The sequence below is a fragment of the Camelina sativa genome, chromosome 18 (genome assembly GCF_030686135.1).
Source record: "Camelina sativa cultivar CO46 ecotype springtype chromosome 18, ASM3068613v1".
NCBI classification, from domain to species: Eukaryota; Viridiplantae; Streptophyta; class Magnoliopsida; order Brassicales; family Brassicaceae; genus Camelina; species Camelina sativa.
The window spans coordinates 3,037,924-3,057,918 of NC_141897.1; the positions used below are offsets into that span (position 1 = coordinate 3,037,924).

General features: G+C 35.1%; 2 protein-coding genes across 7 annotated transcripts; both read right to left on the bottom strand.

Moving 5' to 3' along the window:
- Nucleotides 1-2,685: 2,685 nt before the first annotated feature.
- On the bottom strand, nucleotides 2,686-8,472 carry LOC104760413 (protein ROOT HAIR DEFECTIVE 3 homolog 2). 4 transcript variants are annotated; one of them, XM_087500203.1, is made up of 23 exons: nucleotides 8,058-8,391; nucleotides 7,758-7,946; nucleotides 7,474-7,540; nucleotides 7,259-7,361; nucleotides 6,976-7,046; nucleotides 6,621-6,684; nucleotides 6,467-6,532; nucleotides 6,334-6,381; nucleotides 6,188-6,250; nucleotides 5,985-6,041; nucleotides 5,731-5,889; nucleotides 5,580-5,648; nucleotides 5,400-5,491; nucleotides 5,237-5,315; nucleotides 4,969-5,134; nucleotides 4,713-4,837; nucleotides 4,364-4,626; nucleotides 4,184-4,280; nucleotides 3,938-4,108; nucleotides 3,606-3,710; nucleotides 3,432-3,526; nucleotides 3,231-3,327; nucleotides 2,686-3,141 (listed from the first exon to the last, which is right to left on the bottom strand). In XM_087500203.1, exons 2-23 carry the CDS (start codon nucleotides 7,909-7,911, stop codon nucleotides 2,848-2,850), a joined length of 2,505 nt encoding a protein of 834 aa, XP_087356329.1. In that variant the 5' UTR covers nucleotides 7,912-7,946; nucleotides 8,058-8,391; the 3' UTR covers nucleotides 2,686-2,847. The 4 variants fall into 4 exon arrangements, with proteins under 4 accessions (XP_087356329.1, XP_087356328.1, XP_087356330.1 ...); XM_087500202.1 differs by having other exon boundaries at nucleotides 7,758-7,934; nucleotides 8,058-8,370; XM_087500204.1 differs by lacking the exon at nucleotides 5,985-6,041 and having other exon boundaries at nucleotides 7,758-7,934; nucleotides 8,058-8,472.
- A 3,284-nt stretch (nucleotides 8,473-11,756) lies between these two features.
- LOC104760414 (ribonuclease 3-like protein 3) lies at nucleotides 11,757-15,777 on the bottom strand. 3 transcript variants are annotated; one of them, XR_015589429.1, is made up of 8 exons: nucleotides 15,390-15,777; nucleotides 15,104-15,256; nucleotides 14,358-15,010; nucleotides 13,693-14,233; nucleotides 13,448-13,603; nucleotides 13,238-13,356; nucleotides 12,569-13,148; nucleotides 11,757-12,272 (listed from the first exon to the last, which is right to left on the bottom strand). XR_015589429.1 is itself a non-coding variant. In XM_019239908.2 (8 exons), exons 3-8 carry the CDS (start codon nucleotides 14,971-14,973, stop codon nucleotides 11,972-11,974), a joined length of 2,313 nt encoding a protein of 770 aa, XP_019095453.2. In that variant the 5' UTR covers nucleotides 14,974-15,010; nucleotides 15,104-15,256; nucleotides 15,390-15,729; the 3' UTR covers nucleotides 11,757-11,971. The 3 variants fall into 3 exon arrangements, 2 of the variants coding, with proteins under 2 accessions (XP_019095453.2, XP_010481638.2); XM_019239908.2 differs by having other exon boundaries at nucleotides 12,569-13,356; nucleotides 14,358-14,802; nucleotides 14,892-15,010; nucleotides 15,390-15,729; XM_010483336.2 differs by having other exon boundaries at nucleotides 12,569-13,356; nucleotides 15,390-15,763.
- Between the last annotated feature and the right edge of the window lie 4,218 nt (nucleotides 15,778-19,995).

Consider the following 19,995-nt stretch of genomic DNA (forward strand, 5'->3'; position numbering starts at 1 on the left):
ATAAGTCAATAGGGAAAGCGATTGGTCAAGTGTATCCGTTGGCTTTGTGTGGAATTTGCACTTACCATTTGTATAAAAACATCTTGGTGAAGTTCAAAGAAAAACATTTGTTCCCTCTGGTGAAAAAAAGCGGCAAGGTGTTTTAGGCTGTCTGATTTTAATGAGGCTTTCAATGAGATTGAAACACGTCATCCTGAACTACATGGATACCTCCAACGAGTTGGTGTCCGAATGTGGACGCGTGTTCATTTCCCGGGTGAAAGGTACAATTTAATGACAACAAATATTGCAGAATCAATGAACCATGCACTGTCAAATGCTAGAAGTCTTCCCATAGTTCGACTTCTAGAATGGATACGGAATATGATGACCAGATGGTTTTCTGAACGGAGAGAAGATGCGAAATCGCAGCTAACAACGATCACTCGAGGTGTTGAGAAACTGTTACAGGTAAGTTTACATAAGTCAGCCATAACAGTTTTTAGATACCAGCCGTAACTGTTTCCATATATCAGCCATCCATTATAGTTTCCATAACTCAGCTGTTATTCTTTTCATAATTCAGCCTAAAACGTTTTTTTTTTGTTCTACTCCCTACTAGGAACGTGTCACCGCAGCAAGACTTATGGAGGTACAAACGATTGATGCTGTACGTGTGCAAGTGAGCTATGGATCATCTTTGCATGTTGTAAATTTGGAACTAAAAAAATGCACATGTCGTCGTTTCGACCACGAGAAAATACCATGCATCCATGAAAATCGCAGCTGCAGAGCATTTGGATATGTCTCGTATATCCATGTGCGATTTGAAATTTAGGAGTGTCAATTTGGTTAACGGATGGGCTGGTTCAATCATGCCTCCAGATGAATCATTCCCGGCTCCTGAAGCTGTGGATAATCAAAAGTGCTTGCCTCCGATTGTTGTGAACCAGCCAGGAAGGCCCAAGAAGCGTAGGATTAAATCATCTTTGGAAGTTGCCATTGGAAATAAACGCCCTAGGAAGCAACCAGCATATTCGCGATGTAAGCAAGTTGGGCACAATATGAAAATTTGTCGGATGTAGTTAGGGAGATTTGTTTTATTTTGTGTAATAACAAAATGGGAGTGTTCATATTAATAAACAAGCAACCCCATCCCCATGTTTTCTAATAACAGTGACCAAATTGTTGTTTATATATATTATTAAGCATGACCATAATAACATACGCTTTCATACTATAGTCGTTGTTTACTTATATATTATCAATTTATTCTCAAGACCTGTTTCCACGCTATGCAATTGCAATGCACATTCACAAAAAAATATATAAATATAAACTAAATTAGATCAAGGTTAAATCTAGGATTTGAATACGAGACCGTTATCTTAGATATTTTCGAGTTTTTATGGTTCGCGCTTTCAGATATTTTTCTGGTATTTAGATATATTTTTTTAGTTTTTAGTCTAAATTTTTAATATTTTAAGTATATAATTGATTTTGGATCTTTCAGATATTCCATTCGATTCTTGGTTTAATAACGATCCGGTTGTGGTTTTTAAATTTAATATATATTCGGTTAGTACGTCAATTTTGGTTTGGTATATTCGGGTTGGTTCTTTGTTTAGGATTAGTGACTAGTGTGAGTCTTTCATATAGACCTCTCTTTTAAATTTTTAATGAAACCGTTTCTCATTTCACAAACTCATTAGGAATTCATTTTATACTTGTTATTTAACGATCGACTTAGACAATTTTACCAAAAAATATAATTTATCTCAAAAAATACTATTACTTTATTGTTGAGATATTTTTATGGGTGATAGAGATGGTATCGACTAGAAAAGGGTCCAACCTATAATCTTGGAAGTTTTAAGTTAATATATCTTAATTGTTGATTTTTCAACCGTGTGAATACCCTTCTTATATGTACTGGAGTTTTGTGTGAGATTGTCCGTAATCCGTATGATAACAAGTCTTCGCTCAGTGGTCCAGCTTCATATGCGTCAGTTTGAATTCGAACTATCGGGTTAGAAACTTAGGAACAAACAAAGGAAAAAGAAAAACGAATTAGAGTATTATTATTTCTGTTTTTTATATAACATTTTGTTACTTCCGTTTTAATATTGTGAACTTTTGACAGTTTTTTCAAGACAATGTTCCGTAAATTCCATTTTTCCAATTTAAGTTGTAAATAAACTTTAAAACGAACTTTTTAACTATGTTTTTTAATGTTTAAGAAAGGCCGCAAGTACGTGGTAACACAACGTCTAACCACTAAAACATTTTGTCAGGGTGTGGACAATTTTAGGTGGTTTAGTTGTCACAACATATAACATTATAAATATGATATTATAGAATAAAACTATCTATTAAAAAAATAAGAATATTAAATTGTAAGAAAAAAAAAATTCATTAATTCAAAACAAACAATATATAAACGTTTCTAACCATGTATATGAAAATAAATTTATAAATTTATGTAGTTGAAAATTGAAAAATAAATACATTAAAATTAGACTTAAGTGATTATTTAAACAATTTTTTATTCTTTCCATAAAAAATCAGCTTTCTTTTACCCAATTGACGGGGAAAACTTGTGTGGGAAATACCAGACACTACCAACCAAGTTACAAATCCATATTTCTCCCAAACCAACAAACCTTTACTCAAAACTAATGTCCCTTTAATTTACAGAGATCTGTATTTTTTGAAGTCTAGCCTCAACCAGAACATTTTATTCAATATGATAATAATATTATTTCAACTCAAAGACGCTATCTGCATATATAACTATTAACTATCGTACGATTTTTATGAAGAACATTGTCAGAACTGACATGGATTGTTCTACGGTAAATCGTTAGTTTACATTTGAGAGATCTCTGATTCTTGTACATCGTTGGTGTTTCGTCTCCGAAGCTGTGCCGGGCTTGAGTATTCTGCATCATCACCAGCAGCAGATGCTGATACGTTTGATGCGACGGATTCAGATATTGTGCTTGAGATGGAATGTGATGGAGATTGCTGACGGTAGCTTTGGGAAGCTGAGTATTCTGGTGCTTCCTGAGTTGTTTTTCCTTGCGCTTCTTCCGCGAGCTTTCTTAGGAGATTCATAACAGTTGGAAGAAACTTTGACGTGATAGAGAGTACTCCAGCAAGCTAGCATAGATGCAGGAAACATTGTGTTAAGATAATATCTCCTAAAACTTATTGTGTTAGGAACAATGGAAGCTTAGCAAATAGCTTACTGCGCCGTGTTGAAATTCCCCCGGAATGTCAAGCTGCACCCATAAGGCTTTGGAGAGTAAAAACGCCACAAAGAAACCCAAGAGATACAAAGGATTCCTGTTCCAATAATATGAAACATGCCAATGTATCTTAAATAGCTGAAACACTTTGGGAGAATCTTGAATGAGAATAGTACAGGAATGTAAGGAAATTGATATTACTTCAAAAGCATCATGAATTCATTGAAACCAAGGGCAATCATCAACACAATCGCCCAAGCTGGTGGAAGCCAGTTGTTATTTCGCTTGTGAGCCTCCTGAAGAATAAAGATGAAAACATATTATTGACTAAATTCTGTTTATGCCACAAATTCTGAGGTAGATTTGCAAAATCACCTGTGCCGAAATAGCTTGGGTTACAGTATACTCGGTCTCAGATTTAAACTGTCTCCACAGTGACTTACACTGTACTGGCGTCAGTAATATGTTTTTTGGAGGAACCTGCACACACAAAATTTTAACATTGGTAATTCATTTGACAACAACTGGAAGTGGCATCCCATGAGCCACACATGCCAAATATGTCCTAATTTTTGTGGAACAGATACAGAATTTATGGAAAAGTTGACCAATTAGGTTAATTTGGTATTCAATTTAGTATGATGTCTTAATAATTGTCACATTTTTCAACCAGATTATACTAGAAACCACTTGCTTAGACTGCTTACCTCTTCCCAAGAGCTAGATGCAAGTGGATCCGTTGAAGTTCCTACGCTTCTGTTGTGAGAAGATGCAACAGAAACAGTTCCATCCATGAGAGAAGAGAAAAGAGTACTCTCAATATCGTCTGATCTTTCATCCAAACGTATTGCAGCCATCACAGATAAAAGACTTAAAGCCTGCAGGATAGCAACAGATGAAGAGAGTATCATGACATCACTTAGCCCCATCCGCCATTAGTATTGAGAAGTTACCTCTGCACGAGCATCTTTTGTGATTGCTCTAATATCCTCTTTTCCAGTCCAGACCCGTGGCATTGAGTCTTTGTCATGGCTGAAGACTGTTGAGAATCTGAAATGTGTGTGGAATAATATCAAGCAAAGAAAATTGAAAAAAAGGATACTAATAGGAGTGTACTCTGATATTTTTCTTACCTATCTTTCATTCGGATTAGAATTTTACCCGCTTCTTCTCTTGCCTTTTTCTCCACTAAGCTCTGAGAATAGTCCCTTAGATTTTGAACCATAGTATCAATTCTAGCGTGATTTAGCTCAAAACCAGTAACCACATCCAGAAAATCTGTAACTGCTGTTTCAGTCTCGCGTTTGAGAAGCTTCCTTATAGAAGGCCATGTATCCTTTCCGCCAGCTTCGAACAAAGACTCTACAGGTTCACTAAGTGCTTGAGATAGCCGTTTCTGTTAACCACCAATACGTAAAAACATATTTTAATAAGAACCCTATAAATCTAAGAAATTAAATGAAGAGAAAACCAAAGCCGAACCTCATAGTTGGCAATTAATTCAGATAGTTTAGCATCCTGAGCAGAAGAAGTGTGAGAATCGATGTCACGACAAAGTTTCTCTTTGATTTTTGATGCATCCCAAGTTGCTTGTTCAACCGCAGCATCTGAAGAGATGAACACAATTAATAAAAGGAGGTGTTCTCATGTAAATGTTATTGTTTTTTCTGGCCAAAACATTTTGTTTCTCACAAGGAAGCACTACATTTTAAGCTCAAACTGAAATAGGAACTCTCACCTTCACATCCTTTGTCAAACACAAGCAGACAAGACTGTTGAGAGTCCCGCACAGCTTTTGCGAATCCTTCTCCTTGATTTAGAGACTGTTCCAAACGGATCTTAAAGGATTCCAGTGCATTGGACCGTAGATGGCCCAACATGGTAGCATAAGCAGAGTACACGAACTGGAAATTAAGAAAAAAGTTGAAAATAAGAGATACAATAATCATAACCAGGTCCAGAGACAATACTATTTAATGCAAACCCAAAGACGGAAGAAGCCTTACATCCAAAGCTTTCAGTTTAAACTGTAGACGCTTTTCTTTTCGTACGCCTTCCTCGAAGTATATTGCCTCTGCGTCGTATCTAATAAGAGGTAAGCAAAAAAGATTAGGCAAAGTTACTTGGCTCGAGAATTATATACTTCAGGAACCAAAAGGAAGAGCTTACTCTGAGAAGTATCTTTTAAGGATAGAGCTAAGCTTTTTGCCAAAACCAGGAACTAGACCACCTTCTACGGCTTCTTGCAACTCCAACCAGCTCTAGATAAACTTTACCCCATTATGTCTCACAAAACATTTAAATCAGTAAGAATAAATTGAAGTAGGTGAAGAGGCCACGGAAGCAAACCTCATCGGTTGCCAAGTCGCGCAGCTTCTCATTGGCTATCTCTTCACACCGAACAGTGGCAACCATCACCTTCGTAAAACAAAACAACATTAGTTTACAAGATATCAAAACTACATGGATTTGACCACAAAGATTTTGATGAATAGAAGACCTTGTGAGCAGGAAGGTCCAAGTCTCTATTCTCTTTTATAACTTTCCAAATCTGCTGGGAGCTGAAAGAAAATCCTGAAGCAGGAACGACACCACGTCTATCACCAGCAAGTCCCCCAGGTGAAATGGAATTGAAAAATCTCTGCCTCAGCTCAGCAACCTACATATTTAGAAGTTTGCATGAATCAAGGGAATCGGCCTTAGGTTTACTTTGATGGTTCAAAAAGAGAAGTATTTTACATATCAGAAGAATACCTCTTCCTTGAACTTTTCTTCTTTTTCTTCATAGCTGGATAATGCAACAACCTTTACCTGAAAGCATGCATATATCGTGCGAATTCACAAATGAGGAAAAGATAGTCAGGTATATTCATGAACAATTTAGCAACAATGCAGCGGTAATCAGACTGAAATTCATCATATGAAGCATCATCCATGCGGGAAGATTACATCCTTACATTAAAGAATTCACTTAGAGGTGTAGTCTTGTGGGCTTCAGGCTTGCGAACTAAATCCCATATCTGCAACAAACCATAATCAGTATCCAAACTTCAGAGAAGAAAAACTTTAAAAGAAAGAATTTGAGAGAGACACTGCATGTTACCTTTTGAATATCTTCCCTTAAAAGAGGTTCAAGCTTCTCTAGCGGAGTCTAAGGAGAAAATCATATGTCAATCTAAGAAATATAATTTCACCATCAAGAATCAATGAATCATATTCAATTGCAAAAACCATACCCTTGTTTTATCACGTATGACAAAAAGAAGAGTTGTTTTTCGAGGGCTAAACAATCGCATCATGACCTACGAAAGCAATAATGACCAAGTTATCGAATCTATTAGTTGAACATGAACGTTCCATATGCAAGCAAGCACATCATGATAGTGATACCTGGAAAACTGTCTTCAGTAATGGTTTGTTTGAAGCCTGTTCCCTTCCAATGTCATGGCACCACCTATGGAGTTCATTATTCCGTTAGTAATCAAATAAACAGTATATCTACAGCCAAAACCTTTTAATACCTAAGATTCAATAATGCCTGTGTAGGTTGATCTTTAACAGTTCATTCGAATTTAAACCTAACACGATAAATAAGATTAAGAAAAGATGTTAAACTTAGTGTATCGAGGGAGAAATCAGGATTATATCTGTCAACGTCTAACAATGGCTGTTTAACTTTCTAGCCTAAGTTTTAAATACATCAGTAAAATTTATCAAAAGAAGAACCAAGAAAATATAGACTCACATGTTTATCAGTACAATGTCGGCAACAGCTAGAGCGAACAGGGCACTTTGTTTCTCGAATGTAGTGTCATCCTGAAAATTACAGGACCAGTTACCAAAGACAACAGGGAGAGAAATGTTAGAAACACATAAGAAAAGTAAAAGTGTCAAGTATATGTATAAGTATCTGCAAGATAAAAATATCCATAGGTTTTCGAAATTTATGATTAAATTCTTAGATAGTAGTTAGCCAAAAACATAATTTTTGTTTACAACTAAATGTATAGCTAACCGTGTCATCTTACCTCGCCTCTTTCTCTCCCATCGGTACCCTCCAAATCCATGGCAAGCGTGAAAGGCTCAATACCCAGACACCTAGCCATCCAAATACCTTTGGTAGTTTGACTCCTGCAAAGAAAAAAGAAAAAAGTGAAGACAATTCACCAAGTCAAACAAAATTCAACTCTAAAAATAGCATTGCCACAAACAGATAAAAAACAATTGACAGTGTTTTGCTAACCTTCCAGCAAAAGCATCCATTTCCCTAAAATTGGTTTTAAAAAGATGATTCAAAAGTGTACTCTTCCCTGAAATGGCATACAACAATAAGCATTTGAATATCTCAACAAATCAAAAGACTCTGCAAATGTCTCAAGCTGAAGTGAATAAAAAAGTATAATCTTAGCCACGTTGAGATTCCAATATTATCCCACAAAAAAAAAAAAAAAAAAAAAAAAAAAGACTGTAACTTTGATTACTAAAAAGAAGATCAATGCAAAGAAAGAAGAACAAAGGCAAACTCACCACTACTCTGAGGACCCATGATTGCAACAACAGCATAAGAAAGACCACAATCAGAAAGCTTCGTCTTCTTAACGAAATTATCCAAACCCTTGACGTTAAATTCACCATCCCCATCGATTAGCTGAGTCGAGCAACCATCATCGTTTTCCCCCATAGTTTTTCCCAACTTCGACGGATCTACCAAAAACCCTAAAAACGTCATTACAAACTTTTCGAATGATGTTGCGAACGCGAAGCCCTTTCTCTACACATGCAAAATCAGCAAGTAAGGAAACTACTTTTGGGATTCTTTTTCCTTACCGATTCTTAGGTCAATTACAAAATTCGATCGTTCTGTGTTGTATGAACTTCACTGTAGCAGCCGAAGATTGAGAATTAGAGATTGACAAGGAAGAAGAAGAAGAAGAAGAAGAGACGAGAAGAGATAATAGGAACCGCCTAAACAGCACCGAGAAAAAATAATATACGAAGCTTTGCTTTGCTTGTTTCTCGAGTTTGTGTCTCTTTTTCGCTTTCTTTTTTCTTATTTTGTTGGCTCTTTCTAGGAGATTATGGATTACATTGTTCCAAAAAAGAAAAAGAGATTATGGATTACTTCGAATTTTTTTATGATAAAAATAATAGTATTAGATTTGATTGGTAATATTATATTGTGGGTAATAAAACTATTTTATTGGTAACTCACCGTGTGCAAGATGATTTTAATAGTACACACACATACCTGTTTTTGTTAGACCACCATTACTCGTAGGTACTCTCAGGATTTCTCTTTGGATTGGGCCCAAAATTGTAATTAAAAATCTATATTCAGGTCCATTAGCCTGAGTATCGATTTTTTGACTAGCAATTGAAGCAACCCAAGAGTAATGATACGTGGCACACATGGATTGGATGATACAGAAATACAAAAGCTATTTTTTTTTTCCCATTTTTTTCTTTCTTTGTTTCGAGACTCTCTCTTTCTTTTCTCTCTCGACTGAGAAAGCGACTCGACTCCATCGACGGCGATTACAATGGAAATCGGAAAAATATGTCGATTCACCTCGAATCCTTCGATTTTTCCGGCTAAAACAGAAAGACTTTGAGGAAAGCGAAGGACACTGCGATCGGCTTAACCCGGAAGATTTGACGCTTCGGTTGTGACGACGAGCAACCTCCTTCTGCGACAACGACGGCAGCGGTTTCTTCTGATGGCGTTAAGCGGACGGCAAGATCCACTGGGAAACGAATAAGGAGAGAAGGTTACGTCTTCTCATCTCTTACTTATTGCATGTTGTTAATGTTAGGGTTTAGGATTAAAATCGATTTGATTAGATGTTCAATTGGTTTTGAGATTTGTTTGGAGAGATTACAGGTTTCAGCTTAAATCGATTGTTTGTCTAATAAGATGACAGTTGTTCCTTGTGTTTTAGATTGTATAGGGATGAACCGTCTTTGTGTTTTAGATTGTAGAGGTAACCATGCTTTTGATCCTAGTAGAACAAACAATAACACTTTACGGTTTCTGGTGCTTTAAAGGTTTACAAGACAGTGATCTAATCTTTTGTAATGTAGTTGTATCTGGAACTCAAATATTTTAGTTTGAGTTATTTGGTTTTAGGATGAAAAGGTAGGAGTCGTCTTTTTAGTAGTATTGAGATGAACCGGTTGTTGTTGTATTTGATTGTTATAATGTTTGATGTTTTTTAAATGTAACCCTTGTGTTGTTCTTAGGAGTGTAGCTGAGTTTAGTTTGATGTTTTGTAATTGTTATGGTGTGATAAATATTCACTCTTTTGTCTTGTTTTGTGCGAGGTTTACATCAACCGGACAATGGGGTTTGATGGTGAAGAGTGGTCTTCATCAACTTGACATTGGGAGTGGAATCTCTTACTTGAAAAGGTATGCTCCTTTTATGTCACTGTATTTTTGTTCTTAGGTTAGGCTTGGATATGTTTTTGGGTTAACCGTTTGTTCATGTGTTTTTTCTAACAATTGTTTGAAAATTTTCATAAACCATAACTTCTTCCTTTTATGTCACATTTCAATTTTAATTAACCGTATGAAAATTTTCATAAACCGTTTGTTTTTTTTTTATTAAAAGCAGGAGATATTTGATTTGAATCTTAATAAAAAAAAATAGTTTACTGTTTTATTCCCAAAAATGTCTAATTGGAGTTCTGATGAAGAAATTGATGAAATGGTAGAGGAGGAAGTTGATACTTGATAGTATAGTGGAGGAGATCCAATACAACTACACTCATTCGGAAGTACCAACAGCTCCTATAGGCCGAAGGGTGCACATTAATAGAAACCGCGAAGATGGCCTCACTCGATTATGGAATGATTATTTTAGTGAGAATCCGACTTACACTCAAGATATGTTCCGCCGTCTCTTTAGAATGAACAAACCATTGTTCATTCGTATTGTTAATAGTATTGAGAATGGAGTCCCATACTTCAGACAAAGACGAGATGCTACTGGACAGCTCGGTCTTTCAGCACTTCAAAAATGCACAGCAGCTATCTGGATGATGGCATACGGATGTGCGGCAGATGCGATGGATGAATATTTACGACTCGCTGAAACAACCGCCCACAAATGCCTTCTACATTTTGTTGAGGGAGTTATAAATCTGTTTGGAGACGAGTATCTCAGAAGACCTACAACGGAAGACCTCCAACGATTGATGAATATTGGAGAACATCGCGGTTTTCCCGGAATGATAGGGAACATAGATTGTATGCATTGGGAGTGGAAAAATTGTCACACTGCATGGAAAGGACAATATTCACGTGGATCTGGAAAATCGACTATCGTACTAGAGGTTGTGGCGTCACAAGATTTATGGATTTGGCATGCATATTTCGGACCACCAGGTACGTTAAATGATATTAATGTTTTGGACCGCTCACCGGTGTTTGATGATATCCTTGAGGGCCGAGCTCCGAGAGTTTCATACGTTGTCAATGGAAGGCAATACAAAATGGCGTACTATCTAATTGACGGTATCTATCCCAAATGGGCAACTTTCATCCAATCCATTACACTTCCACGTGGTCGAAAAGCAAAACTCTTTGCTCAAAATCAAGAAGCATGTTGTAAAGATGTAGAGCGTGCATTTGGAGTCTTGCAAGCTCGATTTGCAATCGTGAAAAATCCCGCACTTTTTTTGGATAAAGGAAAAATAGGGAAAATAATGAGAGCATGTATCATCCTGCATAACATGATAGTGGAAGACGAACGACATGAATATTGAATACAATTTCTACTATCCAACAGAGTTCTATCACGGAGAAGGAAGCAGAAGTTCCCAAGTCGATTTATCGTATTCTACAGATATGCCAACAACTATAAATAATATGATGGGCATTCGAAATGACCTTCATGAAACACAAATGCATGATCGTTTGGAAAAAGACTTGATTGAGCATATCTGGCAAAAATTTGGGGCAACCTCACAATAAATCTTATTCCGAATTTTGTTTAATATGTTTAATATTTCAACTTTTGTAATATATATTAACTATTCCGAATTTTGTAAAATATGTTTAATATTCCAAAGTTTGTAAAATTTTATTGTTTTCTATTTTATGTAATATAAAATATTTAAATAATTGTTTTGTCATTTTAGATAATTAAAGTTTGAAAATTAATCAATATAAATTAAAAAAATATTATTTAAATGCTAGAGTCTAGTAAATGAGTGATTTTGGATGGTTACTCTTAGAATTGCTTTAGTTAATTTAGTATTAATTATATAATTATTTAAGATGAGAGTAACCATGGAAGGTTACTCCACCAGTGATGATCTAATAAAATAGCACCACTTTTTATCCTGCAGTCGTCTCGACAGAGTGTGAAGTCGATGTATTGTTTCCATCAACAAAACGATAAATTAACAAATGGTATCAAGCGAGAGATGATGCCTTCTCTCGCTCGACCGGTCGAGAAAAAATCTCGTGTCAGACATGAAAAAGCACTTGAAGAGATCACAGGCAGAGGTGTTTCAGGCTAGCAAGAGAAATAGAAATGGATTTGCACAAGAAAATAAAAAGAAAGATCGAGCGCATAGGATGTGAAGTAGACACAGAATGACAAAAGTGTGAGAGAATGGAGGAACTATTTTTGGAATCTAGAGACTTTTTCTGTCATTGCACACTATATAAACAGATGCAATGAGCAATTGTAAACTGTGAATAAAGAGAATTTACCCCCAAAAAAAAAAAAAGACTTAAACAGTTCTCCTCTTCTTTGAATGCAGATTCTTGTTTTCATCTAAACTTTCCTCCTGCATTAGCAGATTCTTCTTCTTCTCATCCAAACTTTTTGGCATTTGCAGATTACTTATGACAAGACTCATTACAGGAGATTTCAAGGCTCTTATCATGTGATCCGCTGATGAATTTTCTGCTTCCTTTTTCTTTGATTTTGCATCTCCCTTCATGTTAAAGGAACCTTCTATAGTTGGGATCTCAAGCTTAACTGAACAAACAAATTTCTGCTCATTGTTCGGCCCTCTGTCTTCTTCAACACTGCACATAGTAAAAAAAATGTTTGTAAGTTAATACGGTACACTCGTTCTTATTGATGCACATAAAGTAAGAAACAGCTAGACTCACATTGATCTTTACAACTTACAAGTGAAGTTTTTTAGAGCATATATGTGATTTATCTACCCAACATTTGTAAGAGTTTTAACCACGGATTAACAAACGAATTATCCTTCTTTGAGATTATAAGACTACTCAAAGATATTACTTTTGAGTTTGGATAACTAGAAAAGAAATATTCCTGCTAAAGCAAAGAAAAATGTTCCAAAACAGTATACCTGAAAATCGGGTTTGGCCACTTATTCTTTGCGCAAATATCAAACAACTTGCCTTTCAAATCTTCGGGTTCAACATGTCGACTATCCTTATCAACAACCATTTGTTTTGTTGTTATTTCATAGGTTGACGGGTTCTCAGCAGCAGTAGGCAACAAAGATAATCCAGTCTGTGTCTGAAGCTTCCTAGTAGAGCAAAACTCAAACAACTTCCCTTTCGCATCTTCAAGTTCAACATGTGGAGTATTCTTATCAATAACCATTTGTTCTTGTGTCACTTCATCTTTTAAATGGTTATCAAAGCTGATGGGCAAAGAAGTTGATTCAGCCTGTAATTGGAGCTTTTCAGTGAAGCAAATATCAAACGAATTCCCTTTCACATCATCATGTTCAACATGACGACTATCCTCGTTAATAACCACTTGTTCTTGCGTCGTTTCATCGGTTAAATGGTTATCAAACGACTTCCTTTTCACATCTTCTGGTTCCACATGTGGACTAACCTCATCAACAATCTTTTTAACAGGCATACATTCTGACAGCTTCTGCCACGCCTTCTCAGCAGCAAGCAGCTTTGCAGTATCTAAACGTTTAGCACACCCAGAAGATATAAATACATCATCAAAGTATACCTCAGCGATATTTTTTCTGCTGTCAACATCTTTCGAATACCTAAAGTCGATTTGTTTGCCGTGTTTATCAGCCAAACGAGAAAGTGTAACAAATGGTAGTTTAGGTTGCAGCCGTAAATCATCAAGTGTATATAATGGCTCGAAAAGACCCCTGAAGACCTGCAAAATTTCTTTTCTTTTTAGAAAAAATATTGAGAATCATATAACATAGAATTAGAAACACAAAGCTACTGAATGAAACACAACAAACCTCCCAGAGTCGTTGTACATTATAATTTACATCAATATAAACAGCTCCAGCTACAGCAAGTACAAGATTAGCAAGAACTTTTGGAGCTTTCACCGTTCTGTATGGATCTGGATCAGGATCATCTTCTTTGCCCATCATCTCTATGAACTCCACAATCTAAGAGATGACACAAAAAAACAAAACTGATGAGAGTATCATAAGAAGAGAGATCTTCTCAATTCACAAGAAATGGATTTTTAGTTTACCATTCTTTCTGGCTTTATAACAAATTGGCTGATGCCTTTTTTAACAACGACACGAGCGTATCTGTCGTTACATGTATTCGCATCTCGCAACAAAGACAAATCCTTCGGTTCGAGCTTAGGGTACGTGAGGTATATGTGTTTCATAAAGGCAAGAGAAAGAGCTGGCTCACCGACGGATATAAGCCGCTGGAATGAAGGTGAATTATTGTGTGTTAGCACTTCTCTCAGAAGATTCTTGTTCACGAAACTGTAATTCAAGATCTTCTCCAGTGCTTCTACTGAATCAGAATCCATCTCTGAGCTGACAATAGATGGATTCTGCTTATCTAAACTTTTCGACATTTGCAGATTACTTATAACAAGACTCATTAGAGAAGATTCCAAGGCTCTTATCATGTGGTACGCTGAGGAGTTTTCTGCTTGCTTTTTCTTTGATTTTATATCTCCCTTCATGTGAAATGTAGCTTCTGTAGTTGGGATCTCAATCTTAACTGAACAAACAAATCTCGGTTCATTTTTTGGCCCTTTCTGTTCTTCAACACTGGAAAGAGTTAAACACAGTAACAAAAGTGTTAAAGTTAATATGGTCCTTGTTAAGTAGTGTGTAGTACGTAGAAAAAGAAAAGTCCTACTAAAGCAAAGAAAAAATTAGGAACAAGATATACCTATAAACCGGCTTAGGCCACTTATTCTTGGTGCAAATATCCAACAACTTCCCTTTCACATCTTCAGGTTCAACATGTAGACTATCCTTATCAACAACCATTTGTTTTGTTGTAAATTCATAGGTTAACATGTTGGCAGAGGCATCGGCCAACGAAGATGATCCAGTCTGTATCTGAAGCTTTCTACTATAGCAAATCTCAAACAACTTCCCTTTCGAATCTTCAGGTTCAACAAGTGGACTATCCTCATCAATAACCATTTCTTCTTGTCTCATTTCATCGGCTAAAGGGCTCTCACAGGCAGTGGAGCAAATCTCAAAAGACTTCCCTTTGGCATCCTCAGGTTCAACAAGTGGACTAACCTCACCAATAATCTTTTCAATGGGCATAATAAATTCTGACAGCTTCTGTACCGCTCCCTCAACAGCAAGCAGCTTCGCGGTATCTATACGTTTAGCACAGCCAGAAGCTATAAATACATCATCAAGATATACCTCAGCAACTTTCTTCTTGCTGTTGTCATCTTTCGAATACCTGAAGTCGACTCGCTTGCCGTGTTTATCAGCCAAACGAAAGAGCGTAAGAAAAGGTGGTTTAGGTTGCTGCCGTAGATCATCCATTGTATAAATTGGCTCGAAAAGTCCCCTGAAGATCTGCAAAAAAATCTCCTCTCTTCTCTTTATTAATCATATAACATAGACTTAGAATCACAAATCTAGGGAAGAACAAACAGAACAGAGACAGACCTCCCAGAGTCTTTGTATATCAAAATTCACATCAATGTACACAGCTCCAGCTATGGACTCTACAATGTCAGCAAGAATTTTTGGTGCTTTCACTAATCCACCATACGGAACAGGATCACATTCTTTGCTTACTGCCTCTGAGAACTCTTTAATCTAAGATACATACATCAAAATTAAAACTTTACTAGTAGTAAGAACATGTTCCATTCGATAAGTCAAGATAGTAACACTCTGTTCTAACAAAACGATAATTAAAAAAAAAAAAAAAAAAAAAAAAAAAGATGACCTTTGTAGAAAGAGAAGGATTGTGGCGTAAAAGGGATTGGTAGAGGTTGTGGTTGACGGCGACACGAGCGAACTTATCGTTACTAACATTACCAGTTCGCAAGTCACGCAACTCCTTGAGTTTGAGATTAGGGTAAGTGTGGTGGATGTAATTAGTGAAGGCGACTTCAAGAACCGAGTCGCCGAGGAACTCAAGCCGATTGAATAAAGGAGATGTTTGAGTTAAGGCTTCCTTGAGAAGAGTCTTGTTCACGAAACTGTAGTTCAAGATCTTCTCCAAAGCTTCCACTGATGAATCCATCATCTCCGGCGAAAAAAGCTGATTTTAGTAGGTCCGACACAAGTCAAGAAGCAGTCTTAATTTAATAAATATGCGGAAACACGAGTTTAATAAACCCTTAATTTTATTTTCGTGATTTTTATTTTAAACCTCTTGACTTTTATTGAAAACATTAATTTAAACCCTTAACTTTTTTTTTTGTAATTTTAAACACATGACTTTTATTGAAAACATTAATCTAAACCCTTAATTTTAGTCTTGAGAAATTAAAACCCTGTAATGTTTATTATTTTTGATATATTGTCGCAATCGCATGTTTCACTTTGGAAGTTTCAGTTTCTTGTAAGAAATATTAGGCTTATTGTAATCAACACGTTATTCTCGTTACTCGGAGCGTAATATTAGTTTTATTTTAAATCTCCCGGGGAGATAGATACTTGGACCCTCGGTATTATTGGATGTCTACTTATTAAATCAAAAACAACATAACATGCATCATACTTTGGCCCGGTTCGATTAGCAGCGACAGCGATCGAAAAAAAAGCGTCAATAAAGGCAAAAGTCAAGTGGATCTGAAATAAAAACAGTCACCAGTTGGAGAAACTGCCGGTATTATTTATAGCGACTGATAAATTGCTTTGTCCCACAACAAAAACCATGCGATTCAAAACCTACGAGTTTACCCTGTTTATCTATAAATAAACGGGGTTTGATGGGTTCGTCCAACAGTTCGTAGATTTATCATAATAAACCCATTAGTTATGGATTACCCCATATGTTAATGAAAAAAACAAAAATAATATATATGTATATTAATATGTAAAATGAAGCCTACGAAGATTAAAAAATCAGATTAGATCATTTAAAGAAATTTCAAGTGTTTTTTTATTTTATATTAAGAATGATTTTTATTTTAAATCAAAAATAGCTTTTTATTTTCGTTTTATGGATTTTAGGCTTTAGGATTTTAATATGTAGATATTGTTTTTTTTATGCTTGAATTTTTGTTGGTTTTACAATAATATTTTATATAATATGTTATAGATTTAACAATAATTAGTTAATTTTATTTATTTATATATGGGTGACCCATATATAACCTATTTACCCATTGGGTTTTATATTATTGGGTATATGTATGTAAATTCAACCCATTATAGTAAATGGGTCGGGTTGAACCCGCCCATGAAAGTTTCGAAACCATGTAGGTATGGGTCGGATCGGGTCGAGTTACCCACTTTGACATCCCTTCTCCGATTAAATTGAGAAGAAATCAAAATTTCTCTCTCTTATCTTCTTCTACCTTTTTTGTTTTGATCGCTGTAGCAACGATTAGGTAACCACGAGGTGGTGACCTAGTGGTTCTAGTCTTGGTGGAAGAGTCGCCATGTTGGTCTAGGTCAGGAATCGATTCTCCCCAAGCGCAGAATTGCTCAGATTTATCCCTTTGGCCACATGGGTATGAGCCAATTGCTTACAGCCATTTGCATACCTCGGGGGACCCTACCCATGGGATATCCTCTCCCCAAAGAGATTAGTCTCGGACCCCTCCATAGGTCTGAGGATTTACTCTCTGAGTTAACAAAAAAAAAAACGATTAGGTGCCAAACATGGCCTTATTAGGTTGCAAAATTAAAATTATTTACTAAACGTATTTCATGGAAATTTAAAGTTTGTTTATTATTATAAACTATCAAATGTAAATCACATATAAAATTTAACTTTTGATAATATTTTTTAAATGTAAATTACATATATTAAAAACATATTTATATATTTTTAAGTAATTAAATATTTATTTTAAATTTATTAACTTTAATATTATTAAACTTAATTTAGTTATAATTTATTTATTTAGAATTTTATTTAAATAAATTCAAATTAATTTTTATTTTATTTAGTTAGATTTATTTTAACTTAATAACTATGTCTAGTTATATTTTTGAATTTTAATAACTATATGTAGTTATATTTTTATCTAATTAAGTTTAATTTTGATCATATTTAATTTTTCAATTTTTTTAATTTTTTTATCGCTATATTGTTCGTTTGTTTGTTGCTAGATCCAGCGACTGATCACTGAAAATTACGTTCATTGGTCCTTGGCGCCATTGCTGCGAATGGTCGTTGAATTAGCGACAAACAAAACAAACAAACAACTTTTAGTTGATGTCGATGGCGACAAGCAAACGAACATTGCCCAAAGTGTAAAGAGTCTCCTTATTTTAACAGTTTTGCCGAATGGTGAATCATTCCGACACAAAAACTTGAGAGAATTTAGGTGATTGGGATTATGGAGACTAGTTTTGAGAGAGAATTTGGGTGATTAGAGAATCTCGGTAAAACACAGAGAGTTATACCTTTAATTAATCAAGTCAACTTTAATCTTGACCTTAGTCATTTGCCGTAGCAAACTAAAATACTGGTTTGCCTAGATCGGGACTCTATGTGAGATGTTTGTACAGTGAATGTTGTTGAAAGCTTTGATAGCTCACTTGAGAGTTACGGACCACCGACCACCATTGTTGTGAGAAAAAAACAAAGCAGCGTTTCAGAGGTTTACATCTATGATATTCTATGGGCTTGTAACAATCTCAATGCCAATCTCCTCGTTACTAGGAATTGTGGACAGAAGGACATTCTAGTTGTACAGTTTTTTCTAGGGTTTTCTCTAGTTATGATAGCATTGGTGATGTTCAAAAGGGCAATAGATTGTATCAGACAATGGATGACTGAATCACGTAGAAAAAAAGCTCTCGTACTGCGGCTCAATGAAATGCGGAGAAAAAGATGTGAAATCTTGAGAGAATGCCAAGAAGACTTTGAAGCACTGACCCCATTTGATGATACTGATAGGTTTGTTCAAAACCGTTTGGAAGATGTCAGCCAATGGATGAGGTCTCTCCCTTTCTTTTTTTCTCATTTAGAATTGGACCACTACTAGTACTCTTTGTTGAAACGTATTTTTAGTTACATGTTGGATTTCCAACAGAGACGCAAGCGAAGAAGTGAAAAAATTCACAAATAATGTCACGGAGGAATTTATCAGACTAGAAGAGGAACAAATACAAGACAGGGTAAGATATGCAAAGTTTGTACACTAAAACCTCTATAAATTAGTAAAGTCGGGACCACAATATTTTATTAATTTATAGAAGTTTTAGTTTATCGATAAAGATTTTTTATTTTCATAATTTTAAATACTTTTAATTAAAAATTAGATATTTTTATTATAATTTACACTTTTATAAAATTTTCTTAATTTATAATTTTGGCTATCGTAATATATGATTGTTTTTTATTTCTTAACCAAATACGATTTGTTTGGTATTTTTTTTCTTCCTGCCTCATTCTAGGAGATTATGGCTCGTTCAAAAGAAAAAAAATATTATGGTCTGGATTACTTTTCAATTTTTAATGATAAAAGTAGTATTAGATTTGATTATTTTTTTATTGTAGGTAATATATACTATTTTATTGGTAACTCACCGTGCGCAAGACGATTTTAATAGTACGCATATACATTTTTTTGTTACTATTAACATAGCATAGCACTACATTTATCCTGCGGTTCTCTCTCGACTAATTTGACCAAATTCTTTAAGGGCAAATGTCATGAAAACCCACTTTCTCCTAAAGTATTGTCACAAAAACCCACTTTCCACTCATGGTATATTTTCCCAAGTTTTTTGCTTATGTGTCCACTTTCCTTTTACATTTTTGCCTCTACTAACAACTTACCTCTCTTTCTCTCCTTCTTTTCTCTCTTTTTCACTTCTTTTTTGTTGTTAACACTTTAACAAAGTAAAATATATTTATTTGTTATCATAAAACAAATTTTCTATTTATTTATATAAAATATGTTATGATTATATATTTTCTACATTTTAAGATACATATTGCTATATTTTTTATGAATTTTTAGATTATACAATATCCATCAGTCGTTGAACATTTGTTCAATTATAAGTGGATAATCAATTGCAGTATTGTTAATAGATAGTTACTTGTGTTTATTCATACAAAATATACATACATAAATTTGGTTAGATCTTTATCCATAGCATATTATCCATAACACAACATAGACCAAATAAGTACAAAACCCTTTAATTCTAAATTTTAAATCTTAGAACATAAACCCTTGAACCTAAAACCAAAACTATTCACTTTAAAAAAAAGAACAAAGTTTAGTGGATAGAAAAACTGTGGATAGGTCTCCATGGATTTACAAAGCATATCTAGAAGAATAGCAGTTGAATGGTGGCTATGGATGTGATCATGTGGATATTTTTTTGTGGATACCAATGTAGACAGACCAAAGAAT

Bases quoted from the DNA above. Each gene is read 5' to 3' on its own strand.
- LOC104760413 (XM_087500203.1), bottom strand. From the start codon at position 7,911: ATGGGGGAAAACGATGATGGTTGCTCGACTCAGCTAATCGATGGGGAT. The intron at 5,492-5,579 runs GTTTGCTTCCGT...AAGTTTATCTAG, and splicing joins GCGACTTGGCAACCGATGAG to AGCTGGTTGGAGTTGCAAGA. The intron at 5,135-5,236 runs GTAAGGCTTCTT...CTTAATTTCCAG, and splicing joins TTAAACTGAAAGCTTTGGAT to TTCGTGTACTCTGCTTATGC.
- LOC104760414 (XM_010483336.2), bottom strand. From the start codon at position 15,692: ATGATGGATTCATCAGTGGAAGCTTTGGAGAAGATCTTGAACTACAGT. The intron at 15,257-15,389 runs GTCATCTTTTTT...TATGTATCTTAG, and splicing joins ATCCTTCTCTTTCTACAAAG to ATTAAAGAGTTCTCAGAGGC. The intron at 13,357-13,447 runs GTTTGTTGTGTT...GAAATTTTGCAG, and splicing joins ATGTACAACGACTCTGGGAG to GTCTTCAGGGGTCTTTTCGA.